Source organism: Fusarium coffeatum (genome assembly GCF_003316985.1).
Source record: "Fusarium coffeatum strain FIESC_28 chromosome Unknown BRIP53273_contig_84, whole genome shotgun sequence".
NCBI lineage: Eukaryota > Fungi > Ascomycota > Sordariomycetes > Hypocreales > Nectriaceae > Fusarium > Fusarium coffeatum.
Genome location: NW_022157880.1, coordinates 249,643 through 274,436, shown reverse-complemented (window position 1 = coordinate 274,436; position 24,794 = coordinate 249,643). Strand labels below are relative to the sequence as shown.

Sequence of the window (24,794 nt, the reverse complement as noted above, 5' to 3'; positions counted from 1 at the left end):
ATTATCGCTATGTCACAATTCATGGAAGCACGAGTATGTTCGCTCTCCCGGCAATTGGCCATCTACTTATCCGATTGATAGGACGATAGCGACGTTGACTCATCGATTGGAGACGACGTGTACGTGTCACCCAATCGTACCATATCAACAGAATTAATGAGTTCTCGCAGTGCCAGTTCCACCACCTCCGTCTCGTCAAGTATTCTCGAGTATCGCAAATTTCATGGACGCACTTATCACAGTGATAAGTACGATTCCGAATACTTCGCACCAAATGATGAACGGCAAAGAGACTCCATGGACATCACGTAAGAGCTCTTATTACTGCTCTCGTAGGGTATGTACTGATCGTGACTCTTATAGGCACCATTCTTTGACGCTGCTTCTGGATGGGGAGCTCACCCTCGCTCCTGTCAAAGATGGTCCAATGGTAAGCGCCAATGTGACTCTGGTCGGTCTGGTACTGACATTTCTTAGAAGGTGCTTGATGTGGGCACTGGCAGTGGTAAGTGATGCAAGTCTACAGCATGGAACCTCGCTAACAGCTACAGGTATCTGGGCTATGTATGTTCTTACAATCCCAGCTATGATCTATGCTAACTCATCAGTGACTTCGCCGACGCCTATCCCTCCTCAACAGTAACAGGAACAGACCTCTCCCCAATCCAACCCAGCTTCATCCCACCCAACGTGCAATTCCACATCGAAGACGCAACTTCAGCCTGGACCTTTCCCCCGTCGAACTTCGACCTCATTCACATCCGCTATTTGATCGGAGCGATTTCCGACTGGAGAGCTCTATTCAAAGAAGCCTTTCGTTGCTGTGTGTCAGGAGGGTATATAGAGTCTGCAGAGATCAATCCGTTGTTTGTGACTGATGATGGAAGTATTGACAATGTAGAGGCTTTGCAGACTTGGAATAAGATCTGTAGGGAGTGCGAGGGTGCTTTCGGGGGGGATTTCTGTGAGATTCGTGATGATGTTGGGCTTCTCAAGAAAGCGGGATTTGAAGAGCTACAGGTTACCGATTTCAAGGTAAGTCTCACTATTCACCAGTCATCACATCTCTGACAAAGTATCAGGTGCCTGTTGGTGGATGGGCCAAGGATGAGAAGCTTCGTCGAGTGGGACAGTTCTTGCGAGCGTCTATTGAGAACGATCTTGAAGGTACGTCAGTTGCTGTGAATTGATGCAAGTTGCTAATGTGGGTAGGATATACCTTGATGTCTTGGCAAAAGGTATTTGGGACGCCTGGTGATGAGTACCAGTTGTTTTTGATGCAGATGCGAAAGGCGTTGAAAGACAAGAATGTCCATGGATATATGCGTGTTCGATTCATCGTTGGGAAGAAGCCATAGACTGAGTCTCAAGTTTCCTTGGGAATTCACACTCTTTATCTCATGTCATCGATTACAAAAGTCCACAAGGTTGTTGAAATGTGATATCGATTGACTGTGTGGTTGTAGTCGGTAGGATCAGGAAATACATTTTTCCTGCTATTCCCAAACAGTCTTCTCTGCTTACATCTCATCTCTTGTCATCCTTCCTCACTCATCACCATGACCAGAACCGCCGGGCGCCCCAGCACGTCTTGCAACGTTTGTAAAAGACAAAAGGTAAGAATCAGACCAGAACATTCCTCCAATTAGAAACTAACTGGAAACTGAAGATTCGCTGCTCAGGCGATAGGCCAAGCTGCACCAGATGCGTCAGACTGAAGAGTCCATGCCATTACAACAAGGGCGGAGTCAACAGAGTCCGAAAGCAAAAGGAATATCCCGACGTCTTCATAGGAAACACAGCTTCTTCTCGTTCTTCGCTGACTCCCATCGTCGCTGCTCCACACCGTTCTATCGAGGATACCTTAGATAATATCCCCTCAACACTACTCACCACTCTGGTTAACCTCTACTTCACCAACGTCTACCAATCAACCCTTCTCTTCCATAAACCTACCTTTCTCCAATCCCTTTCCAGCGGAACTGTACGACAACACGTTCTTCTCAGCATCTGTGCCTGGGGAGCAAAGTAAGTCTCTCTCGCAAAACAATCCCCTCGACTAACCAACCCCAGCTTTTATCGAGATGAGCAAGGTAAAGCTACACTTAAAGATCAAGGCTTCATGATAAAATGGGCCAAGAAGGCAGGCAGCCTCGTTTTCCAAGACGCGGAAGATCTAAATGAAGATAACATCGTTACGCATTGCAATCTTTCTCTCTTCTGGCATAGTCAGGGATCTTGGAGGATAAGTTATCTCCACAAAGGTAAACCTCTTCCCTCCTCTCCACTTGTTTACTAATGCCTTCCAGGAAACGCGTGTCAACTCCTCCACATTATTGGCGCGGGCCAAAGTGCCCCTACTCTTGAGTCTCAATTACGCAGAAGACGGTTCTGGGAGTGTTACTTGATGCATTGCTTTAGTTCTGAGAAGCTCTTTCGATTCGAAGTCATTGCTGATGTTGAGAGCTTACCGTTGCCATGGCCTGAAGATAGTTTTGAAGCTGCTATACCTCCGGATGGGGTGGCGACTATTGGTGATGGAGCTGATACGGGAAGTGTGTTTGCTGAGTTGATACGTGGCTTACATCTTTGGTAACTCACCCCATCTCTTTCCACACACTTTGTACTGACAGGTGAAGGTGCTCGGTTGTTTCTGTCGTCAGGTGGAAAGACACCGACCTCAGTACCCGTATCCAGCAGATCTTCAAAACCGAGAGCGAGATAACAACATGGTGGCAACGAGTCCCTGATAACTTCAGGCTTGACGCTTCTACCGCCCTCACTACAGATCAAAACAGTCTGCCCATAATTCTATTGACCAATCTCATATACCATCAATCACTCTGCGTCCTCCATTCTTCCATCGTCCCACTCTTTTGCTGGTCAAAGGGCGATAATGCCTACTCATCAGCACGGCACCTCTCGGCCCAGATAGCATACGAACACGCTTGTACAATCTCAAGTCTCGTCAGAGCTGTTTCAAACAGTGGCTGTCCGTTTAGTAGTATGCCAATATTTGTCGCATATGCAGCATATTCCAGCTGCGCTGTCCAAATACCTTTTCTTTGGTGTTCTCAACCTGGGGTCAAAGCTCAAGCTCAACTCAATGTTCAGGCAAACATGAACATGATACAAGAGATGTCTTCATATTGGAAGTTGGCTTCTCTCCTAGTAGGCCTTTCTTTGCCAAACTTTGCGCTGAAACTGATTTGTTGCAGCAAGTCTATGCGCGATGCATTCACGATGTGCATAAACGCAACCCACCAACCATCTCCAATGAACCTAAACACGCGGATATTTCTGCTTTCGTGAAGTTCGGAGTTGATGCAGATCTCGCCAAAGCGTCTATTCTTGAGTTTACGGGGATTTTGAGAGCTGACAATGGAGGTTATGTAAAGCCTGGGGAAGAGAGTCACGACCTGACCATTAACTCAACAACTGATCAACCGACTATCGGAAGCGACCGAGGTCCGATTGAGTCATCTCAGGATGTTGGGCCATCTATTCTATCAGAGCAGGCTCAAGTTGACTCTCAAACATATTTGCTTGAGCCCAGTGGCAATGAATGGCCGACATTTGACGTGTTCAACTCGTTGTTCGATGCTGATATAACAGCTCTGTTACCTTTGGACGATACTCTCGATCTTTCAGCTTTTGACTTTAATTTCTCAACTTTGGATAACTCAGACAACATATAAACTCAATCTCAATACGCCAATAACCAACATACTCACCGCTAACTCAAATACATTATGAACATTTCTCTCGAGTCATACACTTATCAAACCTTATCAGCTGACCGGTCCCAAGCCCCCGATAAAGTTAGGTGCCAGACCCACTATCTTCCACTGTTTTCTAGCGCATCAAGCCCCCCGGAAATAAGACCCACGTGGGCCTAAAACAGCCACTGTCAGGCACTCTACCACCTCAGGCACTTGTCAGCAAATTTTTTCATGATAGCTTCATCTTTGGGTTTAGACCTATTCAAGACAAACGCCACCCACTTTTTACTATCTTTTCAAACACCTACTTCCTCCGTTCTTTTTTCTCCGCAAACTCCACGATCTTTACATCTCCACGTTCTTTCACTATCACTATCGAAAAAGAGAAAATGACAGAAAAAATGAGTACCCTAGCGCTGCCGTCGAGCAGCTTACCGCCACTCTTCACCCTCACCAAACAAACCGAGTCAGACATTTTCAACGCTCTTCACTACCTGGCCACAATCTACTGTCCCCTCTCATTTCCATTTTCTATCGAACTTGACGATACGAAACATGTTCTTGCGGAACCTGTTGATTCAGGTTATACATCCGGCAACGAAGACGATGAACCTGCCCCTACACCAACGTCCATCCGCGCAGATCCTTACGAGAAGTCTTTTGTGGAGAGATGGCTAACAGGCTTCCTCTCACGAGCGGAGGCTCTGGAGGTTTTTGAGTCAGAGGAGGGAATGCAGCGGGCGCTGGATCAGGCGGCGTATATCTTTGAGTCACTTTTCGCAACCGCTCTGGATGAAGATGATCAGAATTCACCCTTCCTTCGAGAATTTACCTTCGACACTGCCGACGACAAAATCTCTGTTTCGTTGAATGATGGACTCGCTGGAACAAATGACTCAGATTTCGAAGATGTGGGCCTTCAAAGTTGGGGCGCCTCCATTGTTTTCTCAGAAATGCTATGCGCGACACCAGAACGATTTGGACTTACCGATTTGTCGCCTACGGAACATAATCGCATTATTGAGCTTGGTGCTGGCACTGGGCTCGTCAGTCTTGTTCTCGGAAAGTTGATTCCCACTTTGGGTGTCCAAGATTCGAAAATCATCGCTACGGACTATCACCCAGCAGTTCTCGAAAACTTGCAGTCAAACATAAGCATCAACTACACAGATCCCTCACCCATCGAAACGAAGTGTCTCGACTGGGCAGACTTTACACTCGATGCACCCTTCGATGTTCCGGCTAGTATGCTTTTCGCAACAGATGTTGTGTACGCACCTGAACACGCACGCTGGCTACGCGATTGTGCGACAAGACTTCTTTCCGACGGGGGTGTTTTCTGGTTGTTAGTAACAATCCGACCTAATGGCAAGTTTGCGGGTATTGGCGATACTGTTGAAGCTGCTTTTGCGGAAATGGATAGACCGTTGGGTACGAATGGGAAGAGGCTTGATATTTTGGAGAGGCAGAAGTTGGATAAGAGGAGTGGTGTCGGACGGGGTGATGAGAGTCATTATGAGCTTTTTAGAATTGGGTGGGCTTAGACAAAAGCATAGAGGGACAAAGATAGATGAGATGTATGGAGCTAGACATAGAGTGATGGACTAGACAGATGATAGGACGCCTGATAGATTAGATGAGATGCATGATAGACATGACAATAGACTAGACACAAACGATGAATTACAATGCTCTGAAAAATCGTATATCTATCAGATCCAAAAACTCTAGGTGTATAAAACTCGCACTAACCAAAATACCAAATCACAAACTCCCTCTCACCCCCTCTCACCACTCACACAATCTTCATCTAAGTCTCCTTGTCCTTCTTCTCAGCATTCTCAGCAGCAGCCCTCCTCATCTTCGCAAGGGTATTAAAAAAGGTACTCAGCGAAAACCCAATCAAACTAAAGAAAACAGGCCAATACTCCATCGGAACAACGACTTTTGCAAAAGTGATTAAAATAGGGTGCATAGCACACATGGCTTTTGTCATGGGTACAAGACCAGCTTTGACGGCGCCTTGGACTTGCTCTTTTGTGCGTGCGCCCGCGATTATGGCCATTGAGGAAAGATAGACTGTGTTTTGAATGGGGAAGCACTACATAAGTTAGTCTATGAACCCACTAGATGTATTTGTGGGGGGTGGACTTACAATGAACATAGTAACAAGCTGCTGCAGCAAAATCTTTCCAGGGAATTGTTTTTGCGCAAAAGTCATCAGAAAATGCTGTAGCGGCGCAGCAATACAAGCTCCATAAAATGCCATCTGCGGAACACGCGAAGTAATCATCGGTCCGTATCCAGGACGCTGATAAGCAAAGTATGAAGCGATGATTTCAGTTAGAGCGGACAGGGAGCCTTGAGTTGCCATTTTTGTGCGGAGGGGTTTGGCTTGGAGTTGTTTGAGGTAGGACTGCACATATTAGCATTCTCTCGCATTGTGTTGAAAGGGACTAGAGGTAGGGTGTACCATTAGCAGGACTTTTGGGTCCAGAGGGGACTTTGTGGGTGAAGTTGTGAGAGATGACATCTTGTTTATTTGGTAAGGTGAGGTGAAGTGAGGTGAGGTGTAAATTGTGACGAGTTGTGGTGAGAATGAGATGAAATGTGTTGTTGTGATGACGATAGGAGAAAGCGAAACAAAGCGAATGCCTGAGGCAGAAGCGAATCCAATCAAATCAGCCGTATATATCAGCCGCGGTCCTCGGTCCGAGCTTCCCCCTCTTGGCGGAGATTACTAAGGCTGTCAACGGGAATAACCAATGTAAATCGTAATCAAAAATACAAATTTGTCTCAAGTAGAGATTAATACGAGTAATGTCTTGTTGAATAAATAGATCGTAAATGAGAAGGGGAGGGAGGCTGTCGGTTGGAAGAATTAATGGAGGTGTCTTTCTCGGCCGAGTGTGGAGAGAAGCATAAATTACGGATCCGGGGAAGTTGGGGAACGGGGTATTTAGCCAGGAACCTCGGAACAACAGATCTATTGTCTCATTGAGATACCCCTCTCAGATCCTTTAATGCATCTAGCAGAATGCGGCAGGTGATTAAATTGCTCTCAGTCTGTGCTGAGTAAACAACTACGTCGTCTTCCCAGCCGGCCCGTCTTCGTCTTATCTCACGGTCGATAAGGTGATATAGGGTATATAGATTGGGTTGGCGATGTCAAGTCACGACCACGTTGAATTCTTGAAGTAAACCTGAATGGTAATGGACGTAGGTTGATACTGGAGTTTTATTTGTTAAACCGTATTGGCGCAGTTTTGTATCCCACTTCTCCCTCAACCTTAACTACGCCATTCGATTCCTGTGTTGGACGACTTTCTATCTTGAGCTTTTTTTTTAGCGAGCAGGTCTTTCGACGTAATGCAGGAATTAGACAACTTTTAATGCATCTGTCAACATCTACTCTATCGTGTATTACATACTAGAAGCCCTACCCCTACCCACATTCTCCTTAGCCAACCAAGCCTTCCACCCCTCATCCTTAAGAATATATCTCACCCTAGCCTCCAACCACTCCGTATTTCCCCAAAATCCCCACGAAGCCTGGAATCTACACCAATCCACCAGCGCAGTCTCCCAATGCCTCACAAGCGTATCCCAATCATAATCCAACGGCTCCTTCTCCGCAGGTCGACGCGTGAGTAGTGTCTCATGATACAAAAAGAGTAGAGCCTGCTCGCCTTTGTCCATGGCCATTTCGTGGGGAAGGGAGGGGTTGTTGGTGAGCAAGTCCAGTGGGACGGAGCAGGTGAAGAGCTTGGCGAGATCACAAACGCCTAGACCGAGACCGACGTACTGGAAATCGACGAAGGAAACATCGTCGCCTGCGTCGTTGGTGAAGAGGTTCTCGGACTTGACGTCGCCGTGGATAAGAGTTTCGAAAGGTCGACCGGTGGGAGTGAGGAAGTCGGCTACTACTTCGGCAGTAGACTTTTCCGATCCTTGGAATGGTGTGCACAACGCTCCGGACCATTCGGAGTATGTGTCAACACAAAGAGACTCATACTCCTTTCGTCGAGTAGCGAGATACGTGTATCCACCATTCAACCACAACTTGTTCCCACCAGTTCCAGTCTCTCGTCGTTTGAACTCGTCCAGTGGTGGAAGGAGATACTCGTTCAAGTTCGCGGGAAGAGATTTCCAAGAACTGCTGTGAAATCTGGCCAGCCATTCCAGCGCAGACTGAACAGCCCTGGCTCCCAGATAAGCCCGCTTTCCACCCTCGACAGGAAAGTGGACCCTCAAATCCGTCATGATGGTAGCAGTAACATCTTTCAGTTCACCACCATCACGCTTCGCCTTCCAACTCGACGTCATACAATGCGCAACGGCAGTATCATCCTCCAAGTGCGGCGCAACAAATTCGTAAAAATACTGCTCAACATCATAACTCAGAATCTTTCTCAAATGACCTTCATCAGTAGGTCCAGGCGGCGGTGCAATGAGTTTGAGGATGAGGAAGAAGGTGTTGTTTGAGCCTTTTGCATGCGCGAGATGACGGATTGCGGCAGCGGCTTTGGAGTCAGTAGGTCGTGCGGTGAGAGAGCAAATATGACCATATCCTGCCCACAAAGTCTGCAATTCTTTGAAGGAAGTGATTTCGAGACCTAGAGGGTCGAGGAGAACCTCGGCGACGGTCTTGGATTCTGTCATGTTGGTGTTTGGATCGTGAGTGACTAGAAAACGAGCTACGTCATGAGGAAGTAAACGGGTCGGAATAATATCTCGGGGTGGGTCACCTCCACTGGGGTCAGGGGCAAGGTCAACGGTAACGGGGCTGACTGTTGATTCCTTCCAGGGAAAACACCAAAGGATGGCGATGCCAACAAGTAGCAAGGACCAGTATCCGTACATGGTGGATAACCAATTGAGTAATGGCCGAATAAAAAAGAGTGAAACGAATCAGAAAAAGGGAAACTCATTCGACGGTTGATCGGTGGGTCATTTGCGAGAGGTAAAAAAAGGCGGTGCTCAATTAGCGAGATTAATGTTGTAGGGCTGAATACAAGCCTTTAATCCTCCTTAGCGGTGAACAAACATGTCACCGATAACGAATGGATGTAACGAATGGATGGGGATGTAAGGATGAGAATAAGATGGCAGTGCAAGAATCTTGCCTCCTGAATTTTTAATCTTCAGAGGCAGCCACATGCCTATAACAGGCAATCTCCGGCGGACGACCTGCCCTATAAGGACACGAGCATTCAGCTGCGGTTTTTAAGCATAACGGGCGCTACCAATGGAGGATCACTCGCTACAGACCGAACGTTGCAGTGAACAAGGCTGAGTCTTGTGCAGGGGTATCTCGCAGGGAACATGGCAGTGTTTTATTGGTTGAGGCCTCTGAAGGATTTGAGGCATGGGAATACAAAACGACTGTAATTTCCTCTTTCTTTGGGATCGGAGTGAGACGATTATTATTCAATAGACGCGTCTCTGAGACTCATCTTCAACTAAATCTCATCTCGTCTTCACACGACTCGACTACCAACAATTGTCACACTCAATCAATATACAACATGAAGTCTTTTACTCTCGGCCTTCTTGGCCTCGCCTCACTCTCTCAAGCCGCCCAATCAACAACAAAACATAGCACAACAACCATGTTCATCCCACCCGCCTACACCGGCAGCGCAACAAACATCTACGCCTCAATGATAACAGAAGACCCAACAAAAACCCTCTACAAACTAGCCTGCCAGTCTGACGTCGCAGCAACATCATACTCTTGCAAAAACGACTTTGACGGTGTAACATACACAGCTTGGGACAGTCGCGTAGATGTAATTCTCAATTCTACATCTTATGGCTGCGCTTTATTCTCGGACAGAGCTGGTGTTACGTCCAAGCCAGATGGTTCTGCGAGCGCTGAGAGCAGAACGCTCTCGTCTTCGGAGAGTTCGCTTTGGATGACTGCTGTTACTATTGTCGATCTTAAGAAGAGGAAGACTACGAAGACGGCTCCTAAGGAGACGGGGAGTAACAAGCTCTGCAAGAGAAAGGTTAGGGACCATGATAATGGTGGAGGTGATGGTGGAAGTAGCTCGGGTAGTACTGGAAGTGGAAGTGGTGCTGATGATGATGGAGATTCGGGATCGAATATTAACAAGAAGCCCAACACTAGCAATGACGACTGTTCGACTGCTTCGGTGTTGTCGTTGAGTTGGGCTGTTGTTGCTATGGGTCTTGGTGGTTATCTCGGTTTGAACTTGGCATAAGCTGTTGGGTTGTCGTTAATATTCTTCATGAACCCCGATTAGCTGGAGACTTTCGATGTACATAGATAGAACGATCCTGCTAATGTATACCATTTCACAATTATACTTCTTTCATCGAATACAATCTCATGATTAGTTCAATGTAGATTGTGACCGGAGAATGGCAATTTGACTCTTATAATCTCTCGTGTACTCTATGTAAACAGAGGTCTAGCGATATCAAGGTACGGTCTTGAGTGAACGTTCATTCTATCAAATACCGTCTGTGGAAGTCAAACAGCCGTTACGAACACATTGATCGTTCTTTAAACAGCGTTTTGATTCCTTCTTTTGACATGGCGGAAAATTCCCTCTCAGCGCGCACAGTTCACTCAACATCACGTTGGATCTTCTACTTCCTCCCCAGTCGTGAAACATTATCCTATGACAATAGGGCTCCTGGTGCCTGATCGAGCTTATATCTGAGATTGTTCCATCTAGCAGACTCCTTCAAACTACTGCCTGTTGTCATAGGTTATGTTCAGGCTTGATATCTTGTGAGTTGCAAGATCCATGGATGCCCATTCCATTCTCACCCAGATCTCCATCCTTTCACCTGCTAGCGACAACCAAGGTTCCGTCAATCCCATGTCTTGTTCATGTCCGGTTCTTCACACTCACTCGGCAACGTCGGATTTGGTCTAGCCTCTCGCATCCTTCTATACATCCTCGCCTCGTATTCGTCCAATCGAGCTTGGGCGTCAGGAAGAAGGAACTCAACGACTGGTCTCCATAAACCTCTTTTTGGTGCCTCGGTCTGTTGGTATGTGGTCGACAAAACCGAGGCACTTTCGAGATGTTCAGTTCCCGATGCATCGGAGCTCGGAACCAGGCTGGTCGTACTGCCTTTGTCACGAGGTACTGTTGAGACAATGAGGGCCAGAAAAAGGAGGTGCTGGTAAATTGCAAAGGAAATCAAGCTAAGCTTCATGTTGACTTGGACTTGTTGAGCTAATACCCTTGGAGTTACCCTTCAAATTCGAAACGTGGCTGTCAGCTTGTAATTTGGGTTCAACGGAGTGAAGTAAAACAATCCATCTATATCTTAAATTACATCTTTCGGTATTATTATATGACCTTTCAAGCAGTCTGCCAAGTAGGATGTGACTGTCCAGAATAGCCCAAACAAGAAATCGCCGTGCTCTGATATTCGTCTGGAAGCAAAGATATCTAGCGCTCACGTCAGGGATGAGGAATCCCAATCTCACCCCAGGGAGCTTCGTCCAGTGAGAAGTATCACTTTCCGATTACTCCGCAGCCCTAACTCTTAATCCTGTCAGCATAACGTTTACTTACAAGCACACGGTATTAGCCGACTATAGTTTCCTGGTCAAATGACATTGAATGATTAGTATTCAGCTCATGCTTTTTGGTCTAACGCATGTTCCACTGGCCCATCCTTTCTTTGTATTGATCTTCCACTGTGGCTCTGAACCATCAACCATTGCGAAACCTTGGTTTTTAGATGAAGGACAATGAGATGGATTATCCCGGAAGAGCTGACTTGTTGAAGTACCACATACTCCGCTTTGGAAATTGTCCATACTACTGTAATACTGTTACTTTCTCTCGGCCAATATTGAACCTGATTACAGTCAACATCAACAGAAGACGGATCTTGACCTTTCCCAGTCCAAAAACTTGCTGCCACCTTTGCCCAATGACTCTCTCACAAAGTCATTTCCGCATAACAAAGCCCTGACGTCTCCCGGTCGATCTTGATCCAGCAAATTCGCTTACACAAGACTCCAAGTCAAATCCTCGCTTTGGACCCCATGTTCCCCAGATTGCTCTCGGGACCGGAAAAGGGTATAACCGATGCAAATAAAACACCAAAATTAAGCTTCAGTTCCACAATTAACCCATACGCAACTGAAATGATTGAGATCAATAACAAGCACCTTGCACTCCGTCCCCAATGCGGAATCTGCGCAGACACCATCTTCACACATGAGCGGACGATAGCAAGTAAAATGACCCAGTTCAGTTCTTCTCTGTGTAAACTTTAACATAACGATGCAGTCTACGGCAACCATGATTCGTCATCTTTCAGTGGTCGCACTCGACCCTTTACTTTCCCACCGATAAACCGCCAAGGGATTGACGTTGGTGGCTTTCACTTATGTCGCTCTCCGAGATGCAGAAGATGCCCTACCAAATCAAGTCCAGAGCTAGTGACAATTCACCTTGACTGTTACTCAATCTTTACCAAAGAGTGTCCTGCAGATATGGATGGGCTCTGGCTGCACTCTGCGTGGAGGTTTCCTTGGCGAGGCGCTCATCCTCTACACATATCTGACCAACACCTCGACTCTGAGGGGCTGAAGAGAACGGCTGAAGCTTTTGGTTTGTCTGATATGTGTCGCTTGCCGTGTGAGCTGTTCGATATGATTCATTGCTACTCCAACCATTCCTTATTCTGGAGATATATCCCAGTGCTACAATTCGCTTCCTGTGTGAAAGAAACAGCTCCCAAGCCACTCATTTCCTTCCAGCTGGGTGAGGTCCTCTCTTGGAAACACAATGAGTATCCAAGATACATCACTTCAGAGGAGACGCTCCCAATAATAAGACTGACGATCGACTCAGAGGGGATCTGCCGAGTGGAACGCCTTTCTTGTGCACCGGTCTATTCGGGAGAATGCAACGACTCTTATAGGACGATCGTCCAGGATGCATCCGATGTAGCGGGGATTGAAGTCCAATTCAAGGTAAGAGTTGATGGTATCTCACTGATACACCTGCTCACATCTTCCAGGACGGTTTAATGCGTCTCAAAGTGCCAAGAAAACAACCAGCACTCCCAATATGGAACACCTCAGCGCCGCCGGATTTGACCTCTGGTGAAGCTTATGGCACAGATCATTTATCCCGGAATCGGATTCTTAGAGTTTCTGGCCCAGATTGCTTCTCCTGGCAGAACTTGCATGCTGTTGAAGTGGACAAAATAAGAGGCATAACCTTTTACTTTCGTCTACAGACGTTCGCTGGCATTCACATCCACTACGAGGAGAAGCCATCTGCTATGGATGATAAATACGAACAATTTGTTAATAAACGCCAGGACAAAAGTACTTGGATCTATTTGCCTATCTCCAACAACGACCAATTGTTTGCTCTTGACATTCGTCAAATGCGTCGGCTGGGTATGAATATCCTTTCAAGAACAAGACTGGCCGGTGATATCATTATCGGGCCACAATTCCAGAGTCTGTTCTTCAAGGATCTAGGTCTGAGCAAATCTACTCCTCAGACTATAGTCTACAGCGAAGCGCTAGAGGGATCCCCAGTTACATTCCTGGACACATATAGCAAACCTCCATACCAAGACGAACCTCCCAAACTGTTCCCATTGGAGAAATATGGTGGGCTTTCCGATCCCCATCCCCTTGGTTATGCGCCATTCTTCTCTTGGGCCCCTTTGGACGATATTTCATCGACCTTGACCTTTAACGACCGGGACACGGGATTTTGCCAAGGTATTATGTTTCAGTATGGGAACGGTGGATGTCGGACAGTGGGACAATGCCGTTGGCACGTGGACTCAGTCATAAGGGTTGGACATCCACGTGTGCTTCAGTTTAAATATGAAAGGAAGCCGACGCGCTCGAATTCCCTGCTCCATGTAGTGAGAGTGGCGTTTCAACAATCAGATGACGAACAAACCGAAGAGGGTTGGGAGTGCCATCGGCTGAAGGGCTTTGTAGCCTTCTGGTACACAGAGGGATCGTCGTACTTGGCTATAAAAGCGAACAAAGCTCATCCAGATTTGGATATGAGTGTTCCTGAGCGCATGATCAGAGACAACATCAAGTATAATAATGCTTGTCCAATTTAAGAATTACATTAACAACTCAATAGTCATTTGTAAACTCGGCATTTAAATCGTTTCACCGTAGCGCATATCCTTATCTGTGTATCTTGCTTATGGGTTACGGGTCTCAACAGTGGACTTTGACTTGAAGTCTTACTCAACATAAGGTCTCTAATCAGTGATCCCATATTCTGTAAATCAACCTCTGAGTATTTATCATCTCAAAAGCTCACAGTACTTCACTGACAACCATCTCGAGCCTTGATCCGATTAGGTAAAGGACGATAGCATTGAGATTACCTAGCAAGAGACGTTTTGGTAAGATGAGACACTATAATACTAGGTGTACAATCGGATTTCTCCTTCCTACTGGCTGTCTGATTAACCTATCGACAATAGAGTGCGGATTTCTTATCCTTTGCTCAGTTGATTTGCTACTATATTCTCCCTTAACTCTATCATGACATCCCATTCTTCCAAAGTCATGTCTGTAAAGAAACGCTCTTACTTTTTCACTGGTGATTGAACTCTGTATTCTCGATCGTGGCAAATCCACTCACACAAAACGCCAAGTCCGATCTTCGATCTGGACCCGTCTTCCCCAGAAAACCCTTTGATGATCACTTGGCACTCAGGGTTTTGATGCGATCTACATACATATGAGTTCCACCTGATGGATCTACGTGAAACCGTTGAGATGAGGGACATGAGGACCCTTTAATAGGTCTTGGTAGTGAACGTGAGGTGTAGATACAAAATGATTGCGTGGTTGCAACACTGAGACTCTTACACTGTCGTGGCATTTCTTGTCGCAGGGTTCTATAACCAAATCTCTTGAGAGAAAATGATCATACAACCCTGCTGGAGTGGTTGTGTCGTTTGAGTCTGGTCACTGGCATAAAGAAGTTGAGGATTCTGTGATGGTGTCTCTGTTTATGCCAAGCACTGAGAGACTAGAACTTGGACATCCAACAAGCTACAAGTTACATAGCAGACTTGTTTTAAAAATCAAGTTATAACTGTCTAGCTCAATAAACTATCTTGTGTCGGAATGGGTAGTCAATTGTGAACATAAACGTTGTCTCAATTGGGGACATGGTGAGGCTATTGTGAGCCTGCCAGGGAGCGATGTTGTCACAACGAAACTGCATTTACAGCATCGCTGAGATGAATAGACAGAGTGAGTTGCGCGACTCTCGGATCACCCAAATTCTACGTGCATCTAAGAGAACATGAGGTCTACGTGAACTCTCGATGCACTCTTCTCCATGGTATAGGCTTCACTGGTAATTGACAAGTCACCGGTAGAGTCACCATCCGGATAACTGTTCAAATCGTTCGAAGCCTTTAGCTTCAATCGAACGAATGCTTCCCATCTGCAGAAATCCTCGCAGAAATACTCAATTGGAGGTGGCTGGTCGTCCGTTTAACATCTCAACTCAATCGTCAAAGTAAGCTTATCCCCGCCCAATCTCACGATACCATCACACACCTCAAACTCGCAACTCAGTCCGAAGTGCATAACCCCACGGGGCATGCCCCAAGAAAGGACCGATAATATGCATAAATGACTCTCTCACTTTATCTCCAATTGATCCCTTGATACGAATTCCCCAAACAAACAATCCCTTTCTCAATCCCTCCCTCATCCCGCGTTATTCCATCCGGGTTTCCCAAAACGGACATCCGCCACCACCGTTTCACCCAAACACTTGACTAAACTCACTAAAAAGCGGTAGAATGAAAGCAGGATTAACGTGGTATTTCACCCGCGCGCCATGACTAACGCGACAAGAACCCTTGCCAAGAATGTTCTCCACTGTGGATTGTTCGGGGTAATGGAGACGAGAAAAGCGGAGGACTTGTCCGGAGGTCCACTGTCTACGGAGGAGAGGAGGGAAGAGATCGGCGGACTGTTGGTCCATTGTCTGTGCATGCGACGTAAGGGTTGCTTCAGTGGAAAGTCGGGGAAAGTTGGAGATTAAGGCTGTAGACATGCGTCGGTCGCGATCAGGGTGTGAAGCATCAAGTTGGAGTACGCTACGTAGACAACCACATGCCGATTAAAATATTGAACAAGCCATATATCACAAGTAATGAGAACAATTATAGTGTAGTACATCTATTGAGTCAGTCTATCCAACTCTATTCTATATCTTCATAGAAGATCTAAACAAGGGTATCTTAATAAAAAATGCGTTTCCTCAGAAACCCCATAACGACACCACTCAAGTGCCCATCTCAACTAACTCCTCAGCTTTAAGACTTCTCAGAGTTGAAGCCAGACTCATCACGGACAGTACCGCTCTCCTCATTAGGCTTCTCCATCATACCACCCCGACCAGCCTCATCAACAAGACCCAGTCGAATAGCCTCGCGCTCAACCTCCTCATGTGTAAGGAAAGGAAGCTCCTTGGCAGCCTTGACGTATGAGATCTTTTCGACGTAGCCCTTGGCGAAGATGATGTCGATTTCCTCGAGAGATCGGTTGGCGGTCTGGCATTTGTTAGTATTCGATTGAGTGACAGAGTGGTGGGTGAGCTTACCTCGGGGTAGAACCAGTACAGGATGGGGAAGAATGTAGCGTTCGCACAGCCAAAGAACAAATATGTTCCCCAGTGAATGTTGCTGATCATGATGGGAACAATCATGACAATGACAAAGTTGAACAGCCAGTTTGTGCAGGTCGATGTAGCGTTGGCCTTGCCGCGGGTCTTGAGGGGGTTGACTTCAGCGGGATACAACCAGGGAAGAGGCAACCACGTAGCACCAAACGAAGCAATGTACGTAAACAATCCAGCAATAGCACCCTTGGAAATCTGAGGCGCATTGGTACCAGGATCACTACCACCGGGAATCAAGAATCCCATGGTGAGGAACATGCTAAGCATCTGTCCAGCGGTACCGATGAGCAACAACTTGCGACGACCAACCCGTTCAATGAGGAACCAAGATGATGTAGCAAAGATGGAGTACACAATCATGTTGACGCCACCGAGCAGAAGAGCAAAGTTCTTGTCGCCAAAGATATCAGTGCAGAGAATGGGGAAGTAGTAAATAACCGCATTGCAGCCACCGACTTGTTGCATGAATTGCGATCCAGCGCCGAGAAGCATACGGCGGAAATGCTGTGTCTTTCCACCGGTGAACAGAGCCTTGACGGGTGTGGACTTGGAAGCTGCGAAACCGGAAGCACGGATAGAATCGACGACTCGGTCGCGTTCAGCGCGTGTTTCATCACTGTCGATCTCGAAGCCTCGGATAGCTGCAATGACTTTTTCAGCTTCTTCGTGGCGGTCGTGTGTAAGCAACCAGCGAGGAGATTCTGGGAGCCAGACCATGCCGAGACAGACGATGAGTCCGAAAACGACTTGGAAAGCAATTGGGAAACGCCATGTAAGGTCCTGGGGACCGTACGAGCAACCGTAGTCGATCCAGTATGCGATAAGAGTACCGAAAGCAATGATACCGCCTTCAATACAAATGAGAAGACCTCGGTTGGAGGTAGTAGAACACTCAGCCTGGTAGGTAGGGATAGTGGAAGTATTAATTCCATTACCAACACCAGTAATCGTTCTACCAACCACAAGTTGCGCAAGAGCAGAGTGTCCCTTGACGGCAGTAACTTGGATGATAACACCAAGAATCATGATCCAGCCGCCCATGATCATAGCTCTTCGACGACCGAGAAGATCACCGATCCAGAGGATGAACATGGCACCTAGCAAACAACCGATTTCGTAAATAGCTGTGACGAAACCTTGCATGGTGCTGTCTTTTGTCTCGGGGAAGTAGTCGTGGAAGGGGTCTGCGTCGATGATGCCGGACATGACACCTTGGTCGTAGCCGAAGAGGAGGAAGCCGGTTGTTGCGACGGTTGAGATTGCCAGGGACAATTTCTTGCCCGTTAGGCCTGCGAATGTGGGAGGCATGGTGGGCGGTTCCTCTGTTCGACAGAGGATTGGGGATAAAGGATGGTGTAGGCAGCTCTCCTGGAGGTGTTGACCAGACTCAAGTAAGGGAGAGGCAGGGTCTTATATAGAAGAGAGAAGTTCAGGATGTAACAGCTACTCCACAAGTAATGATGATCATCAGAACAAAGTTGGCCGTTACTAACAGACTCCATATGTCCCCATCTCTTTGCACAGACAATGCATCTCCATCGCCATGTGAGGAAGCGGAGCAGAGTCAAATCCACTGAGTCAAGTCTCTCCCACTGTATTCCAGCGCCAAGACCACTGTAAGTCATCCCTGTATATCAGGCCTTGCAGGGCCGGCAGACAGTGCGTCATTCCGTTCGTGTGCCGGCATCCGACTTGTCTTGATTCCTGTGAAGGGTTAGTTTTCAGATTAGTTTTCGGAGGATATCTTTATTCAGTAAGGCCGAGGGATTCTGACGTCAAGCGGCTGAGGCGCTGAGGAAGGATTTAGTCTACGGGAGTCATTCTCTTGGAGGGTAGCAGGGGATATTTGGAGGGCACAACAGCAAGGATGAAGAGTAAGGCAGCCTGTAAAGATGCAGTGGTGGCGATCTTCCCGAGCGGCAGAGTTATTATTGGTTGATGAATTTGTTAGGTGCAGATAAACATGAAGATTCAACTCGGCATGTGGGAGATACAATATTGAACCTCGGTTTCGTATCATCCGCGCCCAAGCAAATAGCAAGTAATGCACCTGACGATCACTCCCTAAATCTCGCATATCCCCAGAAGGGTCTCTCCAGACTTCAGACTCAAAAAACTGGCGAAAAAAAACAGGACCGCGGGGTTTGGGTCCATGACGATCTTTTCTCTGTGAGGTAAATGGAGCGGAACAGGACAAGGGGTTGGTCCACAAGTTTCCATTGCAGAGGAACTATTGTTTTGAGAAACAGGTATTTTAACAAATTGAATGGAGGTTTATTGGGGGAAGGATTGAGAAGAGTTTTTTCGGACAATGTCCTTGGCAGGGCAGTAATTACAGGGCATTTTACAGTGGGTTTACAGTGGAGGTCTACCGTTCACTGGGAGAGTGGCTGTTATTGGTGCGCAAGTTAACGTGTTGGATCTTGGGGGTAAGGTATCTGGGGAATATGTCACTGACAGATGCATCAAACATTATTCTTTCTTTTTTTCTTCGTAGCTATCGATGATGATGTTTGTTACTGACAAGTTTGAGTGAAGTTGTGAAGTCGAAGTGCCTAGAAATGCACGTGTTATTCTGCAGTCTTGGCCACGGGAGATCTTCAGCCACGAACTTGGCGATCTAGAACATCTAAACCACCAAAACATCAATCACCATCACCATTCAGCATTCAAAATTAACATTCCCAATTACAATCACAGTGTCTGAGTACTATCCCATCTTGCAACGGGAATTACCACATTCAGTAACCGTTCACTCTACCCATCAGCGACACCGGTTCCCAGTAAACTCAGTCTCAGCCGCCGATCGCGCAATTAAACTCTCGGAATCCTTTCTCGGATTACTTGAATAGGTCTTGCGGTCGCTTACATTAGCCACCATTTCATTCTTCCGCGTCTGTCTGCCTCTTCTCCCTACCCGTATCGCTGCTAGATTCACTTACTCAGCTCTTACAATCCTCATGTTGGACCCCCGTTCTTGGCTCTCCACAGATCAATTAGATCCTACGGGTCTCATACGGATAACTTGCCGACTGTTTCTTGGCAAGCGTCTATGCGGGCATAGCGAGGGTTTAACAAGAGAAGCATGTGGATATGCCAAGAGGGAATTTGTTAACGTTACAGAGTAAACTCATACGATGTTGAATAAGAGATTTTGTATTGTTACATTCAATGCTGCCCAACGCGCCGGTCAGAATCTCCATATCTTTAATTGTCGTTATAAGTGACATGCGACCCATATCTGGGGTCTCCAGTGCGGGATACTTTTCGCCGAATTTCTCACCGAGGGAGTCTGTTTCTCCAGATTCTCGTCAAGTTTTGGCGAGAAAGTTTGGGTCTGGGGTCAAGCTGGGGAAAATTGCCACCGACGAAGCGAGATCGACAGGAATATTGGGTCGAGATTGAGTATGAAGATTGAAGAGATGAATTGGAAAGACGAAAATTTGGGTAAACGAGTGATGCGATAACTGAATGAGTAAGAGTTGGTGACTTTCTGGAGGAATTGAGGGAATGCGACCGTGGTAGTTGTCGCGATCTTTGTTCTTGGTGTTGAAGATTGACAATGATTGACGGGCTGTCTGCCCGCAAGACCACAACGCGAAGTACACTTTCGGCATTTCCAATCACGATGGGCATTAAAGAATAAGAAAGGAACACAGATGATTGAAGACGAAGGTCATTCACTTCAATACGCGCAGCAGCTGCTGAATAGGCGACAGTCGGATAATTGACGATGAGCTCTCAGCATAGCCTGCCTCAACACCACAATGCGATATTCACTGAGGAAGCATCGCCGCTCACAATATGCAAAGTGAATTATGAAGCGACACAGAAGAACATGAGCTACAGAGAGGAATAGAAGCGGCGCCTGTTGAGTCCAATCAGTCGCAATGGCCGTGGATGAGCGGCAATACACATTCAGCATGGCTCAATACCTGCCCTCAACACCACAATGCGAAACTTACTAGTTCAGCTTTGCCGCTCCAAATAGGCGGAGTTGAATGATGAAGCGGCAAAGTAGAACAAGGGCGGCGGAGATGAACAAAAGCGTCAGTTATTGTGCTCAATAGGTCAGAGTGGCTGGTGAATGAGCGACGGTCGCAGATAGTGATGAGGGCATAAGGTGCTGCCTTGCGCTTCGTCACTGCAGACTATTCGGTCGAGGAACATTAATATTGTCAAAAAAACATCAACATCTGCCTAAAGAGACCTGGCTATCACCATCTTCTTCCCGTGCTCCAGAAGCCTTCCTCTGCCATCAGTTGCGCTTCCTCCTTCACACGCGCAAGTCAAAGAGCCTCATCCTCACCACAACACCAAACTACCACTACCAAGCTATCATCAACAAAAACTACCGGCATCACATCAAGATGTCGCAACCTCACGGTCCTCCTCAAATCCTCCCTCTCTTCACTCAACCATCACCCCTCCCACCCCTCGCCCACCCAACAATCCTCACCGAAATCGAATTCGCAGTAATCATGTACTCCGGCGCAAACTGGAAAGTCGTCAACATGGACCGCAACGGCCCTCAAAAGAACATCATCTGGCGAATTCCAGATTCCAACAATTTCCTCGCCAGAGTAGTCTGCGCCCAAGCCTACGGAGAACTCAACCGCGCTGTCGGGCCACCTGGAGGAAACGCCATTCGAGCTTTTGTGAATAATTGGGAGGATGATGTTACGCTTTCGGCGGTTGCTTGTTGTATTCGGGTTAATGAACAGGGAAAGGTTGAGTATGTGCCTGGCGGTGTTAGGCCCGAGAGACAGGAGGAGTTTGTTCCTTGGTTGGGAGCGACGCTGGGGTCTGATGTTGTGGATATGGGGTGAGCGTATCTGAGGGTTTGCATCGGAGTGGGAGATATTGTTTGACAGGGAGATGGTATCAAAGGGACAGTGCTGAGCGATGGTGATTGCAGTGCCAAATGCTGCTTTGTTCAGCAAACGCGATGGTCTTTCTTCACAACCACAATAAATAAACCAAAACTCTAAACATTCCTTGTTCTCTTCCTACATCAAAATTCTGTCTTTCATATAAGGTAATCTTCCCTCTCTTCAGCTAGCTCTTCGCTCTGTACTGACGCAAAGTCATATCTTGCAGAACCGATACTTCAAACTCATTCAGAATGTCGCAGCAAGACTCCGAATCCGACTTCGACGGAAGCATCTCTCCCACCGACTCTACATCTTCACATTGGGATGAGAACATGTCCCTCTCCAGTTCTGCATCTGAGAATCAAGGGTCAATCCATGGACGTGACTGTCATCATCTAGGCCACATTGAAGCCATCCCCATCACTCGCAATGGCATTCTCAAGCTCATCTTCAAGGCTTCGATCACCGCCAGAGAGGAATGGGGTATACGCAATGCCAATCATCACGGTCCTTATCACGATATATGCTTCAAGATCCCTGGCCCGGGCAATAACTGGATCGCCGCACTCACAGAACCAGCGGCAATGGTTGAGCTAGTGGGGATGATGCAGGCGCAAAACACCAAAGGCTACGAATATTATTTGTACTCCAGATTCGATCACTATAGATCAAAGGAGGTTCAGGAGGTCATCTTTGAGAGCTTTCTGAGAGGCGAGGAGCAGGGCCGGGTTCCTGAGGGACCAGAGATGATTGCAACTCTGGCGGAGAGGATTGTCGGGTTTGCAGCGCTCGTGGCACCGTGAGGAAGGGAGTTTCGGGGGCTATAGACGATTGTAAATGATTCAGCATCATGCCTGACGGTGGTTTGCAGTGCCAAACGCTAGGTACCAAATGCTGCTTTTTTCGGTGACTGCAAACACCCGTTGTCCTATTCTTCACCAGCATAATAAACAAACGCTCTTTACATTCTTTGTTCTCCTGCATCACAAACATCTCTTGGATAAATGTTCATACATTCGCCTTTCCTCTCTACGGCTAGCTCTTCTTTCTGCAACCTCGCATCATTGTATCTTGCAAAGGCGATACTTTCACATCTATCCCCAACAGCATCACGATAACTTCGTCCACAATGTCGGAGCGAGAATCCAATCCCGACTCCGAATCAGATGGGAGCATCTCCTCCTCCAGCTCTTCATCTTCAGAGCACATCTCTCCTACCAGTCCTACACCTTCAGATCCTAATAGGAGTATCTCTCGATCCCACTCTATTTCTTCACAGGATTCGTGGGACCGTTACCAACGGGGGCACATTGAAGCCATCCCGATCAACCACGGTGGTATTCTCAAGATCGTCATGACCGCTTGTGTCGAGGTGTATCGCGACGGGGATTGGGGAATAAAAAATTGCAACTATCACGGCCCTGAGCGCGATATATGCTTCAGGGTCCCTGGCCCAGGCAATAACTGGATCGCCTCAATCACAGACCCTAGAGCAATGAATGAGTTGAGGAACATTATTCGGTCAGGCGACACCAAAGGCTACGAATATCACTGGTACAGCACGACTGATTACGACGACGACGGAGACAACATCAGTCAGGAGTTCATCATCGAGAGTTATTTGGAGGGCAACAAGAAGGAACGGGTTCCTGCGGGGCCAGAGATGATTGCGACTCTAGAGGAGAGGCTTGGGCTCTTTACCATATGAGAGGAGGAGGTATTTGGCAGTCTGGACGTTCAACTCGGGGTAGCGATGGATGGAGTATGGCTGGATTGGAAGCACCTGTGGGAGCCTCTCATATTGACCACAGGAAGGCTCTGAGGTTGGAGTTCATGGATGAGAAAGAGACATTTGGGGGCCTATAGATGAGTATAGATGGATTTGAAGGCTCGGCCGAGACTCTTTCTTTATTTACCTGCCTCAGCATCATGGCTGACGGCGATTCGGAATGCCAAATATTATCTCTTTGGGGATGATAGTGGAAGGAGCCGTCGTGGTTTGTTCTTCACGAACGCAAAAAATAACACTCCTCATCTTCTCTGCTCTCTTCTCCTGCAACACAAACTTCTCTTTCACATCAATTCACTTTTTCCATCTTCAGTCTCCTCAGTTTGTTAAGTCTATCACTTACTCCAAGACGTACATTGGACAGAGAACGATTCGTTCGTTTATATTTGAGAGTTACTTGGAAGGCGAGGATCCGGGACAAGTTCCTGAGGGGCCAGAAATGATTCCAACTCTCCAGGAGAGGCTGGGCTTCCGTGTTCATAAGTCCCCTGTTTGAACGGGAATGGGATATCGCTTAATAGGGGGGTGCTCAGGCAGGCAGTGCTAGGTGACAGTGACTTTAGGTGACAGTGACTTTAGGTGACAGTGACTTTAGGTGACAGTGACTTTAGGTGACAGTGACTTTAGGTGACAGTGATTTGCAGTGTCAGAAGCTGTCGGGTTTGGGTGAAAGTGCAAACAGCCCACGCTTTATTATTCACAAACAAAATAAACAGTCTTCACATTCTTGTTCTCCGCAACACAATCTTTTTCACATAAATTGGCCTTATCTCTCTGTGGTCTACTCCGTCTCTCCAGACTTTTCCTTCATATCTTCAACTTCCATCTTCGCATCGTTGCATCTCGCAGAGCCGACACCTTCCTACCTACTCCCAACGCACCATTCAATAACCACAATGTCGCAGCACGATTCCGAATCCGAATCTGAATCTGATGGTAGTATTACCCCCTCCAGCGCTTCTGCTGAAGAATACGCACGCGATGCATACGTCGAAGGACGCGTCTGTCGCTTTCTAGGCCACATCGAAGCCGTCCCCATCAACCGCGAGGGCACCCTCGTGCAAGTCCACCGCGCTTGGGTCAATGTTACCCATCGGACCCGCCGCGACTTCTCGGTCTTGAGTGACAACCCTCACGGTCCCCGGTGGGATTTCTGCTACAAGCTCCCTGGCCCTGGCAACAGCTGGCTCGCCAGAACGACTGAAGACACTAACGCATCGACTGAGCTATTCCAGACTGTCCAGAAACACAGCGTCAAGGGCTACAAGCACCACACATACGAGTGTGACCATAATGGGGCTTCTTCATGGATTATTGAGAGTTACCCGGAAGAGGAGAAAATGGACAAGGTTCTTGAAGGTAGAGAAATGATTCGGACTCTGCAGCAACGTTTGGGCTTCGAGATCGGGGACGTCTATGGAAGGCATTTTCGGTATAAGCCTTCGAAGTTGAATGATCTTGGAAGAGAGCGTCGGTGGATAGAGGAAGGGGATTTGTATGAGGATGAGGAAGACGAAACGGATGACGGAGAGGATAGTGAAGAAGATGACGAGGACGAAGACGATGAGGATGAGGATACCGAAATGGATGACGGTGAGGAAAGCGACGATCAAGAGGATGACGATGAGGATGACGATGAGGAATCAGTATCGACATTTGGAGCGATCTGGGCGAGTTGTGCTTGAGTTACTTGTCTCTCGACTGT

General features: G+C 47.3%; 11 protein-coding genes across 11 annotated transcripts; 8 read left to right on the top strand and 3 right to left on the bottom strand.

Annotated features, from left to right (window-relative positions):
* Positions 1-9: 9 nt before the first annotated feature.
* Positions 10-1,358, top strand: FIESC28_04137 (uncharacterized protein; the record flags this gene model as incomplete). Its single annotated transcript, XM_031158284.1, has 9 exons — positions 10-33; positions 82-119; positions 171-308; positions 364-430; positions 478-505; positions 552-564; positions 609-1,035; positions 1,083-1,167; positions 1,213-1,358. 9 exons carry the CDS (start codon positions 10-12, stop codon positions 1,356-1,358), a joined length of 966 nt encoding a protein of 321 aa, XP_031017733.1.
* Positions 1,359-1,559: 201 nt separating this feature from the next.
* FIESC28_04136 (uncharacterized protein) lies at positions 1,560-3,698 on the top strand (the record flags this gene model as incomplete). Its single annotated transcript, XM_031158283.1, has 6 exons — positions 1,560-1,616; positions 1,670-2,028; positions 2,074-2,264; positions 2,310-2,592; positions 2,640-3,171; positions 3,219-3,698. 6 exons carry the CDS (start codon positions 1,560-1,562, stop codon positions 3,696-3,698), a joined length of 1,902 nt encoding a protein of 633 aa, XP_031017732.1.
* A 413-nt stretch (positions 3,699-4,111) lies between these two features.
* Positions 4,112-5,266, top strand: FIESC28_04135 (uncharacterized protein; the record flags this gene model as incomplete). The annotated part of the gene is made up of 1 exon (XM_031158282.1): positions 4,112-5,266. One exon carries the CDS (start codon positions 4,112-4,114, stop codon positions 5,264-5,266), a length of 1,155 nt encoding a protein of 384 aa, XP_031017731.1.
* A 266-nt stretch (positions 5,267-5,532) lies between these two features.
* On the bottom strand, positions 5,533-6,255 carry FIESC28_04134 (uncharacterized protein; the record flags this gene model as incomplete). Its single annotated transcript, XM_031158281.1, has 3 exons — positions 5,533-5,823; positions 5,878-6,138; positions 6,196-6,255. 3 exons carry the CDS (start codon positions 6,253-6,255, stop codon positions 5,533-5,535), a joined length of 612 nt encoding a protein of 203 aa, XP_031017730.1.
* An 890-nt stretch (positions 6,256-7,145) lies between these two features.
* On the bottom strand, positions 7,146-8,585 carry FIESC28_04133 (uncharacterized protein; the record flags this gene model as incomplete). Its single annotated transcript, XM_031158280.1, has 1 exon — positions 7,146-8,585. One exon carries the CDS (start codon positions 8,583-8,585, stop codon positions 7,146-7,148), a length of 1,440 nt encoding a protein of 479 aa, XP_031017729.1.
* Positions 8,586-9,250: 665 nt separating this feature from the next.
* On the top strand, positions 9,251-9,949 carry FIESC28_04132 (uncharacterized protein; the record flags this gene model as incomplete). Its single annotated transcript, XM_031158279.1, has 1 exon — positions 9,251-9,949. The coding sequence occupies one exon, from the start codon at positions 9,251-9,253 to the stop codon at positions 9,947-9,949; it is 699 nt and encodes a 232-aa protein (XP_031017728.1).
* Positions 9,950-16,061: 6,112 nt separating this feature from the next.
* Positions 16,062-17,734, bottom strand: FIESC28_04131 (uncharacterized protein; the record flags this gene model as incomplete). The annotated part of the gene is made up of 2 exons (XM_031158278.1): positions 16,062-16,298; positions 16,349-17,734. The coding sequence occupies 2 exons, from the start codon at positions 17,732-17,734 to the stop codon at positions 16,062-16,064; spliced, it is 1,623 nt and encodes a 540-aa protein (XP_031017727.1).
* A 3,062-nt stretch (positions 17,735-20,796) lies between these two features.
* On the top strand, positions 20,797-21,255 carry FIESC28_04130 (uncharacterized protein; the record flags this gene model as incomplete). The annotated part of the gene is made up of 1 exon (XM_031158277.1): positions 20,797-21,255. The coding sequence occupies one exon, from the start codon at positions 20,797-20,799 to the stop codon at positions 21,253-21,255; it is 459 nt and encodes a 152-aa protein (XP_031017726.1).
* A 296-nt stretch (positions 21,256-21,551) lies between these two features.
* Positions 21,552-22,103, top strand: FIESC28_04129 (uncharacterized protein; the record flags this gene model as incomplete). Its single annotated transcript, XM_031158276.1, has 1 exon — positions 21,552-22,103. The coding sequence occupies one exon, from the start codon at positions 21,552-21,554 to the stop codon at positions 22,101-22,103; it is 552 nt and encodes a 183-aa protein (XP_031017725.1).
* A 326-nt stretch (positions 22,104-22,429) lies between these two features.
* Positions 22,430-23,008, top strand: FIESC28_04128 (uncharacterized protein; the record flags this gene model as incomplete). Its single annotated transcript, XM_031158275.1, has 1 exon — positions 22,430-23,008. One exon carries the CDS (start codon positions 22,430-22,432, stop codon positions 23,006-23,008), a length of 579 nt encoding a protein of 192 aa, XP_031017724.1.
* A 977-nt stretch (positions 23,009-23,985) lies between these two features.
* FIESC28_04127 (uncharacterized protein) lies at positions 23,986-24,774 on the top strand (the record flags this gene model as incomplete). The annotated part of the gene is made up of 1 exon (XM_031158274.1): positions 23,986-24,774. The coding sequence occupies one exon, from the start codon at positions 23,986-23,988 to the stop codon at positions 24,772-24,774; it is 789 nt and encodes a 262-aa protein (XP_031017723.1).
* Between the last annotated feature and the right edge of the window lie 20 nt (positions 24,775-24,794).